Source organism: Tyto alba, unplaced genomic scaffold, assembly GCF_018691265.1.
Source record: "Tyto alba isolate M040663 unplaced genomic scaffold, T.alba_DEE_v4.0 Super-Scaffold_19, whole genome shotgun sequence".
NCBI classification, from domain to species: domain Eukaryota; kingdom Metazoa; phylum Chordata; class Aves; order Strigiformes; family Tytonidae; genus Tyto; species Tyto alba.
In genome coordinates, this window is record NW_024881281.1 from 1,597,765 (window position 1) to 1,616,079 (window position 18,315).

The window sequence follows — 18,315 nt, forward strand, 5'->3', positions numbered from 1 at the left end:
CAAGCCTTCCTGTTTAAACAATGAATTGGAAGCAAACTGAAATGAACTGAAAGTTCAGAATTGTAAAAATATTCAGTGCTAGTAGCAGGGCCATAATTTTCTTCTGATTTAAATGACTTTCCTCATTTTAGTGCCAGAGCCAAAAGCAGGATTTGATTTCAGTTGGAACTGAGAGTACTGTTGGTATTTCAAAGCAGGAACTCTCCAGGTTTCCATTTTCTGAACTCACAGAACATCTTTAAACAAGTTCCTTTCTACCTGTTTTTAGAATACATCTTCCTGGAGACTGGTTTCAACAGTCTGTGCAGCAGACCACTGTTGTGGCATACTCTGGAAGAAGTAGGAAAGAAAACAGTGTTGGAATGTGCAAAATGACATATAGGATGATTATCCACTTTTGTGTTCATGGGAGGGTGAGCCTCAGAGTGTTTGAAATACGGATTGAATTTCAGTGGTTTAAATCTAATATGTAAAAATTTATTCAACAGAGGAGACCAAGCAAGTTTTAAGGCTGAGCTTGACTGAGTTCTCTCTGCCCAAATTTTATTTGCTGTTTGGAATCAGCAAAGTGAAATCAGCCGCGGTCATAGCGTTCCGATCCAGCTATCGGGACAGGTCTTTTTCACCTGGTTCCTATGAACGGGAGACTTTTGCACTGACTTCGTTGGAAACTGTTACTGAAGCTTTGCTGGAGATCATGGAGGTATGTGGCTCAAAACAAGAGGAATTAGCCATGAGGGAAAATGGCACTGCTTATCGTTCCGGTCGGCAAGCGGTGTAGTGAGATGTACCTCCCACGATGTGGTAATAAACAGTTCAGGAGGTGACTCTTGAGAACTAAACTAACTGCTTATTCTGAATTTTAAAAGTACTTTTTCTTACTGTTACGTGCATTCAAACAATGTAATTCTTTTTAGGCTTGTATGAGGGATATTCCAACGTGCAAGTGGCTGGACCAGTGGACTGAGCTAGCTCAAAAGTATGTCATAGATCTCAAAATATATCCCCCGCCTGCCTGTGTAGTACACTTAGAATTCTCAGCTTTTCATTATACAGCCTGTCTGTTGTATATTTGTTTAATATAGTGTGCTCTATTTTTTCACAGGTTTGCATTCCAATATAACCCATCCCTGCAGCCAAGAGCACTTGTTGTCTTTGGCTGTATAAGTAAACGTGTATCTCATGGACAAATAAAACAAATAATCCGAATTCTTAGCAAGGTATATGGGTCTATGTCTGTTTTCCTTTGTTACTCAAAAAAAGGCTTTTTTAGCTACTTTTAGCTTTATCTTCCCGTCACATATAGAACTCTGCATAATTTGAGGATAAATATTTTTTTTGAGTATTTTCTTGTATAGAACTGACTAATTGGAAGTATACTATTTGTAGGCCAAACTTTTTTATTTTAAATTTATTTAGTGGCAATAAATTTCATCACTGGTCCAACTTCTAGAGTAACAGTAGTTTTCGATATTCAGTTTAAAATTTGTGACACTGAGATTGATCCAGAAACCAGTATTTAAATAAATGAGAAATTTTCTGTTACAGCATTTAGCTGCACACACATGATTCACAACTTCCTTTTAAAAAGAAGTTGTTAATACTCTGATGTGTTATAAGTAAATACAATAAAGAGCAGGACATTCGTATAGGAAAACTTTGAAACAGAGTGCCTAAGCTTGGTAATGCCGTTCCATATTTTTCTAAAGAAGATTGCATTCCACAGCAAGTAAACAGTGTGCTAAATGTGTTCCCTTTAAGCATTTTATTAGGGTTTCATGGACATAAACTTTAATTGAGCAGCATCTGAATTGTAAAAGAGCTGTTCTCTAATTCTTGCACCCTGTCCTGCACCCTTACTTTTTTAATACACATTGTGCAGTTGCTTTCAGCAGTACATCTCTCGCTTCTGTGTAAATCTCCTTCTGTAAAAGTCCTTGAGAGTTGGTTTGAAAGGAGCTCAAGCTTTTTAAACTAATTGAGAGCAACAATTATTGTTTAGAGCTTTGATCTTCTGTTTACAAAGCAAAAACTAATTATGGTTGTAATTTTAATTGCCCTTTTTTTTTTTTTTTTTGTTACAAAAAGGGACTTGAGAGCTGTTTGAAAGGCCCTGATAATTACAATAGCCAAGTTCTAATAGAAGCTACAGTTATAGCACTCACCAAGCTGCAGCCTCTTCTTAATAAGGTAAACAACTGGATTTTTAGAGTAAACAGAGAACACATTTTGTAGATTAAAATTATAATTATGGCTGTAATCTCAAAGATGTAGGTGTTGTGGTATCTGAAGTTCACACTTCACTGCCATGACTTATGCTCGAAAGTACTACATATGGGAAATGTCGTGTGTTTGTACGTGGGACCCGTGCAAAGGCTTCAGAAATGCTTTGGGATGTTCTCTTCTGCTTCAGCAAGCTGGTCTGCTTATCTGATTTGTTATTAATTTAGCCATCTGTATGTTCCTTTCAAGTTCATTATTTGAGGAGCATACCAGTAGGTACAGCAGGAGTGAAGTGCCTCGTGTATCTGCTGTTAGTAAACAAAACTTGTTCATAGAAGAATCTGCTGCTGAAGAGACCCAGGGTTTGTTGAATGCCAATTCCTCCTGCATGCTTTTTCATTTGGAGAAGAAGCTACCTGGCCAGTTAGATGTGCAGAGTTGCAATCCATTTTCAGTGTGTGCTCTCAAACTGGTAACAAAAGGCACGTGTCTGTTCAGTCTGGTGTAAGGCAGTATGTGTCTGACCCTTTTGTGAGCAAGGGAAGGAATTCGAGAGAGAAGGAATGGCTTTGGGGGGTTGGGAAGGCTTGGAATTCATGAACTTTCTCCTATCCAGCTGTTAAGTGCATTAAGACTACAGGTTCATATGAACGTCTCTTACTGGAATGGCTGCGGTCGAGGACAGGGCCGGCGACGAGGAGGAGAGCGGTGCATGTACAAACCCGCGTGTCGCTCCGATTTGTCCTTCCTTCACAGGAACTGACTGAAAGTGAAATGCTGGCTTTTTCTCTCTCCTTGTAGGACTCTCCCATGCACAAGGCCCTCTTCTGGGTAGCGATGGCAGTACTGCAGCTAGACGAGGTAAACCTGTACTCGGCAGGTACAGCACTGCTGGAGCAGAATCTGCATACCCTGGATAGCCTTCGAGTGTTCAATGATAAGGTAAGCAGTTGGCAGACAGCTGTGAGTAGCCCTTGGTTTAGGGAAGCAGTTAAATCTGCTAAAAAAAAAAAAAAAAAAATGCCTTGCCCTTGTGGACACCGGTTAAGCAATTAAAACTGAAATTTGCATTAGCAATTGTTTCACTCGGGTGATATCAACAGTAAAACTAAGATGTAGAGATAAAACTCATATCATTCTGTTCTAAACTGGAACAGAAATGTATAGATGTGCTCTATTCAAGAGTGTGTTTGACATTTTCATGTAAGCTCTTAAAATTACTGTTTTGTCCCTTTTAAAAGAAAAAGCAAACGCTTGAGATGGCATGTAACTTTTGATGAGGTACTCTTCTATTTTATTTTTCTGGGTCAGAGCCCAGAAGAGGTGTTTATGGAGATCAGGAGACCACTCGAATGGCACTGCAAGCAGATGGATCATTTTGTTGGGCTAAATTTCAACTCCAACTTTAATTTTGCTCTAGTGGGACACCTCCTGAAAGGTAAGAATATATATTGCTGTTCATTCGAGACGAACACTGTTAATTCGGAAATAAAAACAAGTCCAAGGATAAAAGGGAAAAAGTGGGTGGTGGATTTTAAGCAACTTGGATTACAGAATAGATACCGAATTAAATGTTCTTTGACTAAAGGACTTTGCCAGGTTTCCTTTGCACATGTCCTTTGAAGGCCTTCAGTGCTAAGGATATAAATTCTTAACTGTCGCAGGATGTGTGACTTCGTCTGCTGTAGTTCCGTACTTTTTCCCCCAGGAATGCTGTCCGTCTCTGTGTGTTTGATGTGTTCAGGCTCTCTGTTTCTTTTAGAAGTCTGATTTTGAGTTAATAGATGTAATATATGCACAGACATTTGAAATTATGTGATTTGGGGGGGAGGGACAGAAAGAACTAGACTTGAACGTGCAATTTCTCTTAGCATTGTGCTTCCTTGCCCTTTCTATGAAGTGTCTTGAGAAAGTGCTGAAAAATATTTATAAATATTTGCAAAATATGAATGCTTCATAAACACACATTCAAAAATGAAATACAATATTTGGTTTCTTAACCCCATTTCTTAGGGTACAGACATCCTTCTCCTACCACTGTAGCAAGAACAGTAAGGATTTTACATACACTACTAGCTCTGGTTAACAAACACAGGAACTGTGACAAGTTTGAGGTGAACACCCAGAGTGTGGCTTACCTAGCAGGTAAAATTAAACGAACATTTAAACAAACATTCTTTTAAATTTGTGCTAACTGAAAAGGAATGGATTACTGTGGGAATTCTTGTGGGTTTAGGTTGATAGAATTGCGCCAACATAAAGGAAACGTGTACCTGGAGATGGAGAAGAGCCCGGGCTAGGCTGGGGGTGTCAGCGGAAGGGTTTTGTGGGCTGAAGGCTTGCCGGCACAGGACCTGCTGTGCAACTTCAAAAATACTTCAGGGAGGCTGAAGATTCCTTGGTTTAAATACTGAAGTGTGTGCCTTAGAACATTCAAATTTCTAGTGGTCTAGAAATAGAAATTGTGACCATGTGAGGGCGAATGTTTAAATCATGTAACTGGAGGGGGAATTTAACTCTTTTAAATGACCTACTTTTAATCTGTACATTTCAGTAAGGCGTGATTACCTCTCAGCGCTGGTCTTTGTACTAAGTAAACAATTTAAATTGATAGATTATTGCTTACATTTTTCAATGTATTCCTACTGTGGAAAACTTATATTAGCTTTCTTTGAATTTTTAGCTTTGCTGACAGTATCTGAGGAAGTTCGAAGTCGCTGCAGCCTAAAACATAGGAAGTCTCTCTTGTTGACAGACGTTTCAATGGAAAATGTTCCTATGGATACATATCCCATACATCACAGTGACACTAGCTATAGGTTGGTTGTCTAACTTTAAGATAAGTTATCCAGATTTCAGTGTCGGTTTCCTTTAGCAAGTTGTCTAAAGGTAGCCTGTGGTATTCTGAAAACTGAAACCCACATTCGTAAAGCTGAGTTAATGTTCTGTTACTGGTTCCAGTCCAACATGCTACTTACACTGTGATCAAGAGCCACAGAGGAATTTGGGTATCAAATTTGTATAGATTTAATTTTGAGGTTCATAAACTATTTCAGACCTTAACTGCTTTGGAGATTAACTGTTTGCTAACATCTTTCTACAAGGCCTAATTTAATCTAATTTTTAATTTATATTTTAGGAGAAAATTTTGTTTGTCCTTTTAAGACCTTTAAGGCATGTACTAAGTAATCACTTGATCTGTGTCATTGGAAAATCTTGACACCTTATAGCCTGTCTATAAGCAGCCACAGCGATAAGCTAAGAAATCCACCCAGAGTGACTTGGAGAGCTGGTTTCTCTCCCTGGGGAGCACTGTACTCAGTGTCTCTCTTTTCAGCATCCAGTATGGAGTGGCTGATTACCAAATATCTTTCATCTTGGCTCATAGGCTGATTTACTTGTGTTCTTTTCATTGCTTTATTTTTTATCTCTTCAGCATTACATTCATATCAGACTCTTAGTTTTTACTAGCTCAGACATTTTTGCAAGCAAAGTAACGGCTATTTCGTAGTATGTGGTTTTGGAAGGTTAACCTGTTAGGAAAGGTGGGTTTAATACAGGACAGTTTGGGTGGTTGAAAAAATTATGCCTAAATGTGCACATTTTAAAAGATTTTCTTAATTTAATTTCTCTGCACTTTCAGGACACTAAAGGAAAATCAACCATGGTCATCACCAAAGGGGTCAGACAGACATCTGGCTGCCAGTTACCCGACAGTGGGACAGATAAGCCCTCGAACACGAAAATCCATGAGTTTGGATATGGGGCAGCCTTCACAAGCGAACACTAAAAAGCTTCTAGGTTATTAAGATAACTGATTTACTAATTTGTCCACAGAACACCCCAGAAGTGTTGCTGGAGTAAAATTATACTTGTATTTTTTCTGACTTTACATGCTTATTCCTGACTCAGAGAAATCGATGCAGTTGCTACAAAATACAAATTGCAGAATACTGTATGGTTAAAGAGGACTAACTCAGTTCTTTGGTCAGAAAGGGGGGGAAGGAAGCAAGAGTGACACTCAAAATGTGCACGTCGAAGTGGAGAAAAAAGAAAGACAAAAAAATACTCCAGATACCAAAGATTCATAGTGCCAATTCTCTGCCACCAGCCCTCTTTCAGCAGAACCAAGAAGCTGAATACCTTAGCTTAGCTACTGTATTGAATCCTCTATCTTTTGAGAGGTGGTCTCAAAACAGTTGAGATGTTTTGCAAGCAATCCGATTTTCATTCACGGCTTGCCAGTGTATCATGTTTACAAGCAGCCTTAGTATTAGAGAAACGAGATGAGTTGCTTTGCATAACTCGTGGGTACCCTTTGATATTCTACGGTATACGTGGAAGAAGAGGGGCCTTTCCTCATTACAACCCTACTACTGCTTCCTTTTCAGTAATCACATTTTGGCATGTTTATTCGATGTGATGTGTTGACCAGGAAACCATAGCATGCCCACAGCTTACATATTTGAATAAATTGCATGCTTTCCTCATACGTATTGTGAAGCATTTTGGAAACTGTGATGGAGAGCGGCATGGTGTGATCATATTTTCTCTACCATCCCTGAAAATGGTGAAAATGTCCCCAGATTCCTGTCAATACATTGTAGATAGGAGAGTAGCTTGGCCAGAAAATCAGAAGTTAGAATATGGATTTAGGTTTAATGTTTTTAATTGCCTGATAAATTGTTTTTAGGTACAAGGAAAAGTTTTGACCATTTGATATCGGACACAAAGGCTCCTAAAAGGCAAGACATGGAATCTGGAATCACAACGCCTCCCAAAATGAGGAGAGTAGCCGAAAATGATTATGAAATGGGTGAGAAACAGGACTAACATTCTAAGAATAATACTAGTTATAAATGCTTTGTATATATATACAAAGGATTCTTTCTAAATTCAATGCTTATTTGCCTGGGTTACTACAAGGTAAGGGAGAAATACCTTTTTTAACAGTGGCTTCTGGAGAGTGCGGCCTTCTGTATCGCTGGCAACTGCGGTTTGAATTAGAGTTGCTCAGTTTGCAGATGCAGAATAAGGGGCAGCTACGAAGGACTGCATACAGGAGTGAAATGAAATAAATAAAATTTGGCTTCTTTTAAGTTAATAAGCCCTAGCTGCAAATTTCTGCAGGAGATGGAACATGCCGTGATGCCTAGAATGCCTCTCTTCATCTTCTCCCACATCTGCTTCCTGTGCCCCATCCCCAATTGCAATGCAAGACCAGGGTTCTTCCGCCGTATCCGCCGGCAGCCTGCTGCTGACCCTGACGATGGTACTTACACCCCTGGGCCTGTATTTCACTGAAGAGGAAATTGGGGTTATTGTTTGCCATGTGATACTACATCCCATGTAACGGGCTAGCGCTGCTAGTGTTACAGCAGAGTTGTCGCTTTTATACTTTACGAAAAGGCTGGTGAACTCGGAAGCGTGCCTAGGACTGAACTGGTTGTGAGAGCGAATTCTGTTTCGGTTTGGGTTTATTTTGCTTTGGATGAGGTGCTCTTTTTTTATCTGGCAGAAACCCAGAGAATATCACCACAGCAACACCCGCATCTTCGAAAAGTTTCCGTTTCTGAGTCAAATGTCCTCCTAGATGAAGAAGTTCTGACTGACCCCAAAATTCAAGCACTGCTGCTTACAGTTCTTGTAAGCTTTCTTTCTGTGTTTTGTTTGTTATTTTCTGATATTCTTTTATCTTCCGATGAAGCATACGTGTTCCTTGCAGTGTTTCTGAATTCATATGGATCACAATCACTGTGATGTGCCGATTTATTCTTTTGTTGTTATTCTTCCAACTTTCCAGGAATCATTTTTAGAAACGTATTGAAATGATCTTTGAGAGCAAATACTGAATTTTCATTATTCTGTATTGTTTTGTAGAACGTGTCCAACAATTGTCCCTTTTTCCTGGCAGATTTTTATCACAAACTAATTTTGTATACTAAAAGGTAATTAATATATTATACTTAAAAAATTAAGAAGTGAAAATTGTTGGAATCCCAGCATAATTCAGTTTAAAAATTAACTAGTAATATAGGTACAGTATGATATTGCTTTCAGATGTACCAGTACAGTCACTATGCCTGATGTAATTCAGAAGGACTCAGTTGCCCGCTTTTGTCAAAAACTGACTAGCTAAATTTTTTGCCAAAAGAGAAGCTATTACCAACTGGTTTTATAGTTTCTCACATACATATAAAATAACTCGATGCCATGTCCGAAGAGGACATAACTTAAACTTTCGTAACGCTGCGTTCTGCTCTTCAGAAACCTTAAAACCTTAAACTACAGCAACAGCAGAAGCCTGTAACTCCTCAAATGAAACCGGAAGCACGCTAATTTAATCCCTTACGTTGTGACAGGCGACGTTAGTGAAGTACACTACTGACGAGTTCGACCAGCGGATTCTGTACGAGTATTTAGCAGAAGCCAGTGTTGTCTTCCCAAAGGTCTTCCCTGTTGTGTGAGTATCGAAAACTCCGTCGCTTACGGTGCCTCTGGCCTTGGCCCTCCCTCACCGGGGAGGCCCTGGGGACCAGGACAGGCGCGTACGTGCCAGCTCCTTCCTCGTGTGCAGCTCACGAGCTGCCGCCTGGCCGCGGCCGCCGAGACAGACCTCGGCAGGGTTTGAGAACGGCCCTTTCCCCCCCCTCCCGTTGGTGACCAGCGCGGCCTGGGCAGCGCAGGCCCCTCTGGGGGCCCCCAGAAGCGCGGCTCGGGGGGGGGGGCTCCCCGCGAGGGAGCCTGTGCGCGGGCTTCCAGCCTGGCTGCGGCCGCCCCGGCGCTGCCGCTGCGGCTCGTTTGATGCCGCGGAGAAGCAAACGCCGTCGCCGTGCGTTCGTGGACCTTTCTGTACAGGTCAGCGTCTCTTAAATATCCTTTTCAGCACGGATCAGACCCGCGTTTTTTAATCGGCACCCCAAGCGCAGGTCAGAACTGATCTCGAGCGTGGCTTGGGACACGCTGTGGAGGCATTTCCTCAGATATCTGTTAGAAGTACTGTTTGCCGGAGTCGGTGTATGTAGGGAAAACCCCGCTGTCAGAAATTAAGATGAGTAGACTTTAAAACTGACCTGACCTGAGCGTGATTTAAAAAGAATACTGCCTTTTTCTGGCTTTATACAATAACGGTCAAGGTACCTACAAGTTCTGTGAGTTACTGAAACCACAATTGTAAGTAACTGGCACTTGTATTAAAAAACATGCATGGGCTCTGCAAGGCAGCTCAAATGAGGCAGTGCTCCACAAGTTAAAAAAAGCTGCTTTGGAATTCCAGCTCTGACATGTACACAAATCCAGTGAATAATTTTTTGGTTGAAAATAATTAAAATATGTGCAATTTAAAGTGCTAGATAAATGCTTTGATGGGTTATATTATCAGTACAACTTTCTGGAAGTGTTACACATCATCAAAGTCCTCACTGAACATCTACAGCAATTGTGTTCTAAAATCACTGAGATTTTGAAAATCCCAGGTCAGTTGGGAACGGCAGTTCTGTTTTATTTAATGAACACAAAATGAGCCACTTCTCTTTTCTTCAGGCATAATTTATTGGATTCCAAGATCAATACGCTTTTATCGCTGTGCCAGGATCCGAATTTGTTGAATCCAATTCATGGGATTGTTCAGAGTGTTGTCTACCATGAGGAGTCTCCACCCCAGTACCAAACTTCTTATCTACAGAGTAAATATTTTTTCATTTTTTTAAAAAACTGCTGTATTCAAATATAGATTTACTACTGAAAATGTTTCAGAATTACAGCTCTAGTAGAATAGTCAGTCTTACGTGGCATCACTCCATATATCCTAGTAAAAATAAGAGTTCACATATTAAAAAAACCCTACTGACATGAATATTGAAATTGCTTGCTGCAGTTTTGCACCAAATATTAAAAGTATTACACCGTCTATGTGAGTAAAAAGAACTTGAAACTTGGTATATTGTTTCCACTAAGCAATTTAAGTGTTCAAGGCCAGGTTGGACAGGGCTGGGAGCGCCCGGGGCTGGGGGAAGGGGGCCCTGCCCGGGGCGGGGGGGGCACTGGGGGGCTTTGAGGTCCCTTCCCGCCCAAACCGGTCTAGTCTATTCTGTTCTGAGTGGTGGTGGTAAATGGTGAGTTTTAAGTTAACCTGGTAAGTTAGGGGTTGATTTAATTATCAGTAAATTCCATAGAGTACCATTTGTTTTTGTGGTGTGCAAGCTCACTTTCATGTGACACTTGAACACTTAAATGGGTTTTTTTATGGTCCTTAATCAAAAACTGACCGTCCATAAGAAACAGATGGCAGTTGAGAAAAACTCAAATATTGACATAATTTTTGAAGTGAGATGTATATTTACATGCTATATTTACCTTTTAAAATATTGTCTAGAATTTGTTGTGTGACGTTTCTGAGATTTTGTATTTATGTATTTCATATACAAACGAAAATGCCTTATTTTTGTTATACGTGGTTTGGACAAAACTTAGCGTTGCATCTCCAAATCAAAATATTTCACGTCCGTGCCTAAGGAGACCCAAGTGATGGACTATGTGTACTTTCCAGTCAGTTGAGAACTGTGTTTTTGTGGTAACATTCAATTTATTGTTGTAGGTTTTGGATTTAATGGGTTATGGAGGTTTGCTGGCCCATTTTCTAAGGTAAGAACAGTACAAGTTCATGAGTGTTTTGCCTTAATTTTCTGTATCGAGCACATCGGTGCTTCAGGAAAGATGCAGATAAATGACAAGTCCTAGGATTTTTATGAACAAGTTAGGAATACAAGGCTCACTCCTGTAGCTAAAACAGTTTTCAAGCCTACGTAAGATATTTCGGTAGCCTCGGTAAGGTCAAATTACCAAAGTTGGGTAAGAGCAGTCAGGTGTGTAAACGCACCTTTTGACTGCTCCCAGGTTCGCTGGGGGGCCTTGGACACGCAGTATCACTCAAAGTCTTTGCATTATTACATGTATCCTACAGTGTAGGGCATTAATTTGATGAGAATGGTAATTCCATAAGGTTAAATTTTATGTTACAGCAGAACAAATCAATCTGTGCTGCCGTTTGTTCCCTCTCGGCTCCGTAACGCGGCAGAGCCGAGCCGGGTAGGCAGCGCTCTGCAGTCAGGCGCTGGCGGCCCCGGCACCAATCCTTTTTCTTTTTTTTTTTTTTTTTTTTTCCCCCCGCCATGACCCACAGCAAACACAGATCCCAGACTACGCTGAGCTCATCGTGAAGTTTCTTGATGCCTTGATTGACACGTATTTGCCTGGGATTGATGAGGAGGCCAGTGAAGAATCTCTCCTGACACCCACGTCTCCGTACCCCCCCGCAGTGCAGAGCCAGCTCAGCATCACTGCTAACCTCAACCTGTCCAATTCCATGACCTCGCTTGCGACCTCCCAGCACTCCCCAGGTCAGTGCCTGTTCTGGTGCTGCCCAGGTAAGGGAAGTGTATTGACTTACTGCCCCTGCAGCCCCACACCTGGCCCCGTTGTCTCTTCAGATGGGTTTATGCATCAAACATCGTTGCGTTCTTGAGTCAGGTGAATATCCGACTGTTTACTAGGTTTTTACAGTGGTATTTCAGGTGTTGGATTTTTTCCAACACAAAAGCTGCCTTCTAGGTCAATACACGTGAAGGAAATAGCATTAAGTGCATCAGAACAATTAACAGCTGCATCTTAATTTGGAACATATGCAGCAGTGGAGCCTTGAAGATTAATAAATATTAATATATAATCATGATATTTTGCAAGGAGAAGAATACCTATCTGGGCACTACAAGATAGCAGGTATTAGGAAAAATAGCCCAGAACTGTGCTGTGGAAGAGTGTGTCTGGCTGACTCACATTCAGTTGACTCTATGATTTCATGGCCGTGCTCGTATGGGCAGTATCATACGGAGGTCGTACTCTCCCTTGAAGAAAAAAATACGTATTCCTGTCAATACGTATGGAATACTGGGTCAGTTCAGACTTGCGTTGCCAGAAACATGCCAATGCTAAAATGAAAGTGTTCAAGAAAGTCACCAAAGGCAGTAAATGGACAAAAACACTGAATTCCTTCTAGCGTGGGGAGAAGGGGATTACAGGGAAATGCAGAGGTTAAATTTAACAGCATAGATTTTCAGGGTGAAAAATTAAAGACGACTAAAAATTATTCAGTATAGCAGATGAGGCATAAGCTAGAGGAAATTAAATATAGAAAGAAAATGGAATTTATGTCAAAGAAATCTGCATGAAGATTCTTCCTGAAGTGATTTTGGATTAGTGTCTCATATATTGAGGAAATTCTTTACTCTTCTTTGTCATAAAAATTACACTGTGTGATATTTTTAAAATGATGATTTAGCTATTGCAGTTCTGAACACTGAAGCCAATCAACCTTTTATGTTTCTAACCTTAATGGAAGGCTAGAAACCACTTGTGTTTAGGTGTAGTATTTACAGGGGTGTTTTGGGCTTTTGCACTCTCCTGTAGTTCCCTGGTTTCTGCTGGCCCTGAAATAAGCTCCGCTTAGCTGTCCTTAGCTCTGTTCAAGCAATCTGGTCTGCCAGATTCTCACTCTGCTCACAGATGCACACGTCGTGCAGCGTGGTGAGTACTGCAGAGGGGCAGCAGAGGTAAGACAGTGCTCTGCGTTTGAATAATTTGGGAATAATGGTTTCTCACTTCTATTTCATGCAGTGAAAAGTGATTACAACCACTTTTTTGCAGTATGAGAAGCCAACTTAAATTGTTTAAATTTAGGGAGATCAGCTTCTTGAAATACTGATGCTGTGTTCTGGAATTGTATTTCAAGATGCCTGTCAGTCTAAATATACTCAAAACAAGATTTGCTTCCCAGTTCCCTGCCAATTGGAGATGATTGATGACATGAAATAACATTGTCCCAAGTGAGGAGAGAAAGTGTGAAGCTTATTTTCCACAGTTGTTACCGCTCTCTGACACTTTATGAATAGCACTTTTAGCCTAAAGGAGACCCCGTTTCCCTGCTTTGTGTTCCTGCCCGAGAACACATGAGAGAGCACTGGCCTGAAAGGGGCTCCCTGGTGCCTTCCTGGAGCCCCATTTGATCTGAGGGGTTAGAATGGGCAGAAGTTGAGTTTGAAGAAGTTTTGGAGACTGCACAACTCATCCTGTATACAGAAATATTTATGTATAAAAACTCCTAATAGACTGCAGGTACAAATAACAATGAAGATTATGGAAAATGAAAGTGGTCCGATAGAAACCTTCTTATTTGATATACAGCTAAGAATTAGCTGTGATATTAGAACAGGGAGAACGATAAAATTATAGGGGAAAAAAATTGTACTTACTTGTATGTACTTACTTTCACAGGTGTGAAAGTCAGTACGTTACGGGCAGCATCTTTCCCTCTAGAACGCAGCATCGGTGGCAGCTCCAACAGTTCTTTTTGCAAGGATGAAGTGATGATGCAGGATTAGGCCCTCTACTAGCGAAAAAAGCATTTGCTCTGTCAGTGTCTTCCTTCCTCCTGCCTCACTTTCTATTCCTCCTTCCTTTGTTAGCAAAGAGGAAGGAATTAATCCAGCTTGTCAGAAATTGCTTTCAAGTGTTCTGCAAACAGCTGGTTTTTATCAAGCGCTGGCTAAGAGCCCGTCTCCGCAAATGGAGTGGGGAACTAGTGAACTTGTTCAGGGTGCTCGTGGGTCTGTAGTGATGCATTTATGGCACTCTCTGCATGGTTTGCTTGGGAGTTAAATTTTCGAAGGCACGTATGAAGGCCAGGGGATTACCAATGGTTCCTTTTGTTAATCAGCCTTTGTAGGTGTTTCCAGCCAGTGTGAAACAGCCTGAAGTGATTACTGCCTTGTGCGTAATGTTTAAGAGGTGTTTTCCCATCATCTCTTGCTATTTATGTCTCGCCTATTTCCTTGAGCATTCTCGCTTCATTCTGGCAATTTGAATACAAAGACTTGGCGTTTGATCAGGGGATCTCCAGCTTTCTCAAGCTGTGGACCAGGTCACAACACAGAGCCTTTGATTCTGCTCCTTCGTCCCACATTTATGACATTGCTCCACTTTAAACTGGTGAAACTGTATGTTGATTAAACTGGTACGTAACCAGTGCAACTTTGCATAAAACATGCTTTGCTTTTTAAGCTGTTAAATTGTATTAAAAATGTAACTGGTGGTCTGGCACTTCACACAGCTCCGTAGCTGCCCGCGTGGATTTTGTGTTCTCCGTGACTGTGCCTAGAGGTGCGCGATGGCGCTGCCAGCGCTGCACAGTCACACTGCAGAGACAAGCGCGAGGGAGTAAGCAGTGGAAGACCTGGTTATCTGCCAAGATAAAAATCCCTGGTGGGAGCATTGTAGCATGTGAAGGAAAGGTGGCCCGCAGGAGCTCTTGAAAGAGCGAGGCAGCTGTGGGCCCCGTAAGGGATGCAGATCTATCACCCACTTACTCTGATTCGGGACCTGCTGGACGAGAAAATTGAGTGTGTATCAGTGCAGTTACTTCATCACACTGAGTTAAACAGTTTCAGCCAAGTGAGTTTTTTATTATGGTTACAAATGTATTAAGTTGCAGATACATGAAAGATTCTTTTCTTGCATCTGGAAACAACTAGGCCAGATCATTGTTTATGTATGTTTTGTCTGTCATCACCTCTTCTCCTTTCCTTCCCCTTTCCCTTGTCATGGACATTACTCACTTACGGTTTTTTCTTTCATTCTGTGTCTGTGAAGCTTCTCTGCCTTGCTCTAAATCTGCAGTTTTCATGCAGCTTCCTCATCAAGGTACACTCTACTTTCATCATATTTGCACGAAATACTGCTTGATCTGCTTCAGGGTTGGGCTCGTGGCATGAGAGGTGGTTCACTGATCCTTTTGACACGGGAATGGCTTCAGTGTAAGTGCTAAGCTGTTGCATTTCTTGTGTGATGCTAATAATACCTGATGATAGAGCAAAGGAAGTCGGTCACATCCTTAAGAATAAGACAGATTTGGTGGTAGAGAAGTGGGTGCTATGGTAGTGAAATTACTCTGCTGCAGATACTAAGCTCAAATGAAGAACTATTTCACGTGAGCTCCCGAGGTTCACTGGAATTCAGCTTTAACTCCAGTTGCACGCCGCCGGAAAACAGACCCAAGTTCTCTGACCTAAACTGCGGCAGGGAGCAGCTCAATGAGATGGGTACTCACCACCACTCGATTTCTGCTTCTATGTAGAGAAATAAGAAAAACCTGCAGAAGAGGGTTATTTGCTCACACCCGTGGGTTGCTTCCTATTCTTATAGCAGTTTGTGGGTTTTGTGAGCTCACACCCACAGAGGGAGAGGCAGGATGGTGTAGCCTGCGGCCTCTGGCTGCAGTTCTGACGTTGTCCCTCCCCGTGTGTGGAAGGTGCAGTGTGTTCCTTACTCCTGCCAATGCCAGTGAAAATCAGTTTCTTATAGGAATGAGACAGAACCGTGGGAGATGTCGTTTATAGCACCAGCGTTTTGTTCTAACCTTTACATTCACTGTCAGACATCCTGATTTCCGTGGCTGATTGTGCTTTTAGCCTCTTGCATAAAAACACCCCTCCTGGCATTCATGCCAGTGCTGCACATGTACCCCGAGCGGTGAGAGTGTTGCTGAACACCCATCAAACGTTCTCACATTGCTGCAGAAATACTGTGACAGCTACACTAAGGTATCGCTACAGGAGTGATTAACTCATAGTAGCTGCAGCATAAAGGTAATAATTGACGGGAAGCATGTCTGCGTTAAACAGAATTCTCACCTTGTGTGTCCTCAAGTTACCGACTGTGTCCAAAGCTGCTAGGAGTAACGGCTCACAGCCCGAGGCTTTCGTGTGTTCTCGTGGTGTCAGCATGAAGTTCACACTAAAGCAGTTCATTTTTGAGGTTTGTTCGATGTTCTTCTTTTAACAAAACACAAATAGAGGTACCTAGTCCTGCAGAGAACATCCCGGGCGGCCCAGAGAAGCGTGTGCACCTGGGTGTAGAGCCTGGCGGGTCCCACCCTCGCCCCGTACCCGTGAGCTGCCGGCGGGGGAGCTGAACTTACGCGACAGCGGTGCTTGGAAGGATTTCCAGACTCACCTGCTCTGTGTGTCCTGTTAATACCCTGCTTAGGAGACGGTCTCTTCAGTTGTCCTTGTTAACAGTTAATTGTTGATTCTTTTTTTTTTTTTTTTTACTCTCTGTTTGCCAGAGTTTAAACCATTATAATTGGTGTCTAAACTTTGCCGCTTAACTCTTCAAGTGAATTCCTGCATCAGCTCTACTTCTGCTGAACGCAGAGTAAGCCAGCTGAGCCTTCCATTCCTCCTGGCAATCAGACAGAGCCCCCTGAACATTGATTTGTACATTATGTACGTTTACTGATCTTCATTTGTGAGCCAAGATTCAGTGTTGAGGGGAATTGTAGGAACTTGAATACACACGAACCTTCTCTGGTGGCAAGAATCAGCCTCTGTCATTGCAGCAGGTTCAGAAATGAACCTTCCTCACTCCACCGTTCCCGTCTTTAATAGCGGTTGTTGATTTTTGCCCAGAAGAAACCCCTGGATTTGACAGTCTGTTGATTCTTCCTCCTAGAGAATACAGAAGCCAGAAGAGACTTGAGTCAAACTCTTTCAATTGCTGAGTCTTCTCAAAACTGGAGCCAGAAAGGGCTTCGTGGCCTGGGAGACTTGGGTGTTTTCAGAGGATAGGGACGCTGGTACGAGTGCTTTGTGGATGGAGGGGAACCCTTCACCTGCCCCGTGAACATTTCTGCGTGCCATTTCCCATATTACATAAAATCCCTGTTTCTGCTGTAAGAGCTGCCCAGGTGAACTCAGTGACCAGTTCATACCCCTCTGTGTGTTCGTGGTGTGGCGGAAAGTAGCACAGATTGAACCCGATCTGCCGGTGCCCCCAGGGCTGTGTATTGTGTGACAGATTGAACTAACAACAACTTCAATCTGCACCTTCAAGGGGGCAAAACAGATTATTTGAATGAGCCGTGTTGCAGTGTGATAAGCTCTGTGCAGGTGAGTGTGCAGATCTGTGTGAGCAGGCATCGCGCTTTAGCATGTGGAGGAGTTTTACCTGCTCAGAGTCCGGCTCTCGCTGAGCACGGGGTCAGACATCTGACCCTGACAAAATTATTTTTCGTATTCCAATAGTGCAATGAAACAGCTGTATCAGACTTGTGACGCAGGAGCCATCGCTGACAGACTGTCTCTCATCTGGCTCACGTAGCGTTCTGGGCCCGGCTGGGGTATTTTTTTGCTGATTTTTTTTTTTCCTCCCAGCAGCCGGCGCGGGGCTGCGGGTCGGGTCTGTGACCAGCACCGGGCTGGGCCGGGCAGGGCCCGCCCTGCTGCCCCCTCAGCCCCCGCGGAGCGGAGCGGGGAGCGCCGGCGGCTCACCAAGGGGTCGTGCTGGGCCGGGGGGCACCGGGGGGGTGGCCCGTCTTCCGCCGGGACCTGGCTGGGCGCTGCTCTGCGTGTGGGGCGTGCTGAGCGATTGCCTTCGCATCACCTGTTTTGTTTTGCTTCCTTTCTCCTTCCACAAACCCCTCACTTCACTGGACTTTTTTTTTTCTTTTAATCAAGACACCCGAGTTTTTTTGCTCCTCCTCCTCTTCCCGTCCTCCCCCCTCATCCCACTGGGGTGGAGGGGACCGAGCGAGCGGCTGCGTGGTGCTTCCCTGCCTGCTGGGGTCAAGCTACCAGGCGTAATGCTTTATTCTGTTTCACAATACATCGTGACCAGGTTGTGCAGCGCTTTCCCAGGCAGGCGGCACCGCTGCTGCCGGTTCGTGTTGCCAGGTGCCACTTGCCAGCACGGCAGAATTCACCCGCATTTGGGCCGCGCTGTCCCCTCTTCATCCCGCCCGCCGGCCCCAGCGCGGGCGGGTGCCCCGCGGCCCACCCGGGGCCGGGGGGAGGCCGGAGCGGGCGGCACTCGGGGCTCCCCGGCACCTCCCGCCCCAAGGGCACCGTCGTTTTCCTCCTGCCGTTGCCCCGTGTCGGGGCCGGGGCGCTGACCCGCGTGTCCGCGGGCAAAGCCGCCCTCGGAGCGTCGCGTCCCGGGCCGGCCGGAGCGGGGAGCGTTAACCTCGTCCTTGTGTCTCCCCAG

The 18,315-nt window shown here is 43.3% G+C and overlaps 1 protein-coding gene across 5 annotated transcripts in view; it reads left to right on the forward strand.

The window, feature by feature from the left end:
* The window catches only part of NF1 (neurofibromin 1), a 104,669-nt gene that overhangs the window by 82,435 nt on the left and 3,919 nt on the right, over positions 1-18,315 (forward strand). For all 5 annotated transcript variants that reach the window (XM_042791408.1, XM_042791410.1, XM_042791409.1 and 2 more), the window contains 15 exons: positions 489-703; positions 918-979; positions 1,106-1,220; positions 2,089-2,190; positions 3,025-3,165; positions 3,535-3,661; positions 4,237-4,368; positions 4,907-5,042; positions 5,867-6,024; positions 6,917-7,039; positions 7,742-7,869; positions 8,586-8,686; positions 9,766-9,908; positions 10,820-10,866; positions 11,405-11,621. In XM_042791408.1, the coding sequence (XP_042647342.1) occupies positions 489-703; positions 918-979; positions 1,106-1,220; positions 2,089-2,190; positions 3,025-3,165; positions 3,535-3,661; positions 4,237-4,368; positions 4,907-5,042; positions 5,867-6,024; positions 6,917-7,039; positions 7,742-7,869; positions 8,586-8,686; positions 9,766-9,908; positions 10,820-10,866; positions 11,405-11,621 (1,947 nt within the window). The remainder of the gene's footprint in view (positions 1-488; positions 704-917; positions 980-1,105; positions 1,221-2,088; positions 2,191-3,024; positions 3,166-3,534; positions 3,662-4,236; positions 4,369-4,906; positions 5,043-5,866; positions 6,025-6,916; positions 7,040-7,741; positions 7,870-8,585; positions 8,687-9,765; positions 9,909-10,819; positions 10,867-11,404; positions 11,622-18,315) is intronic.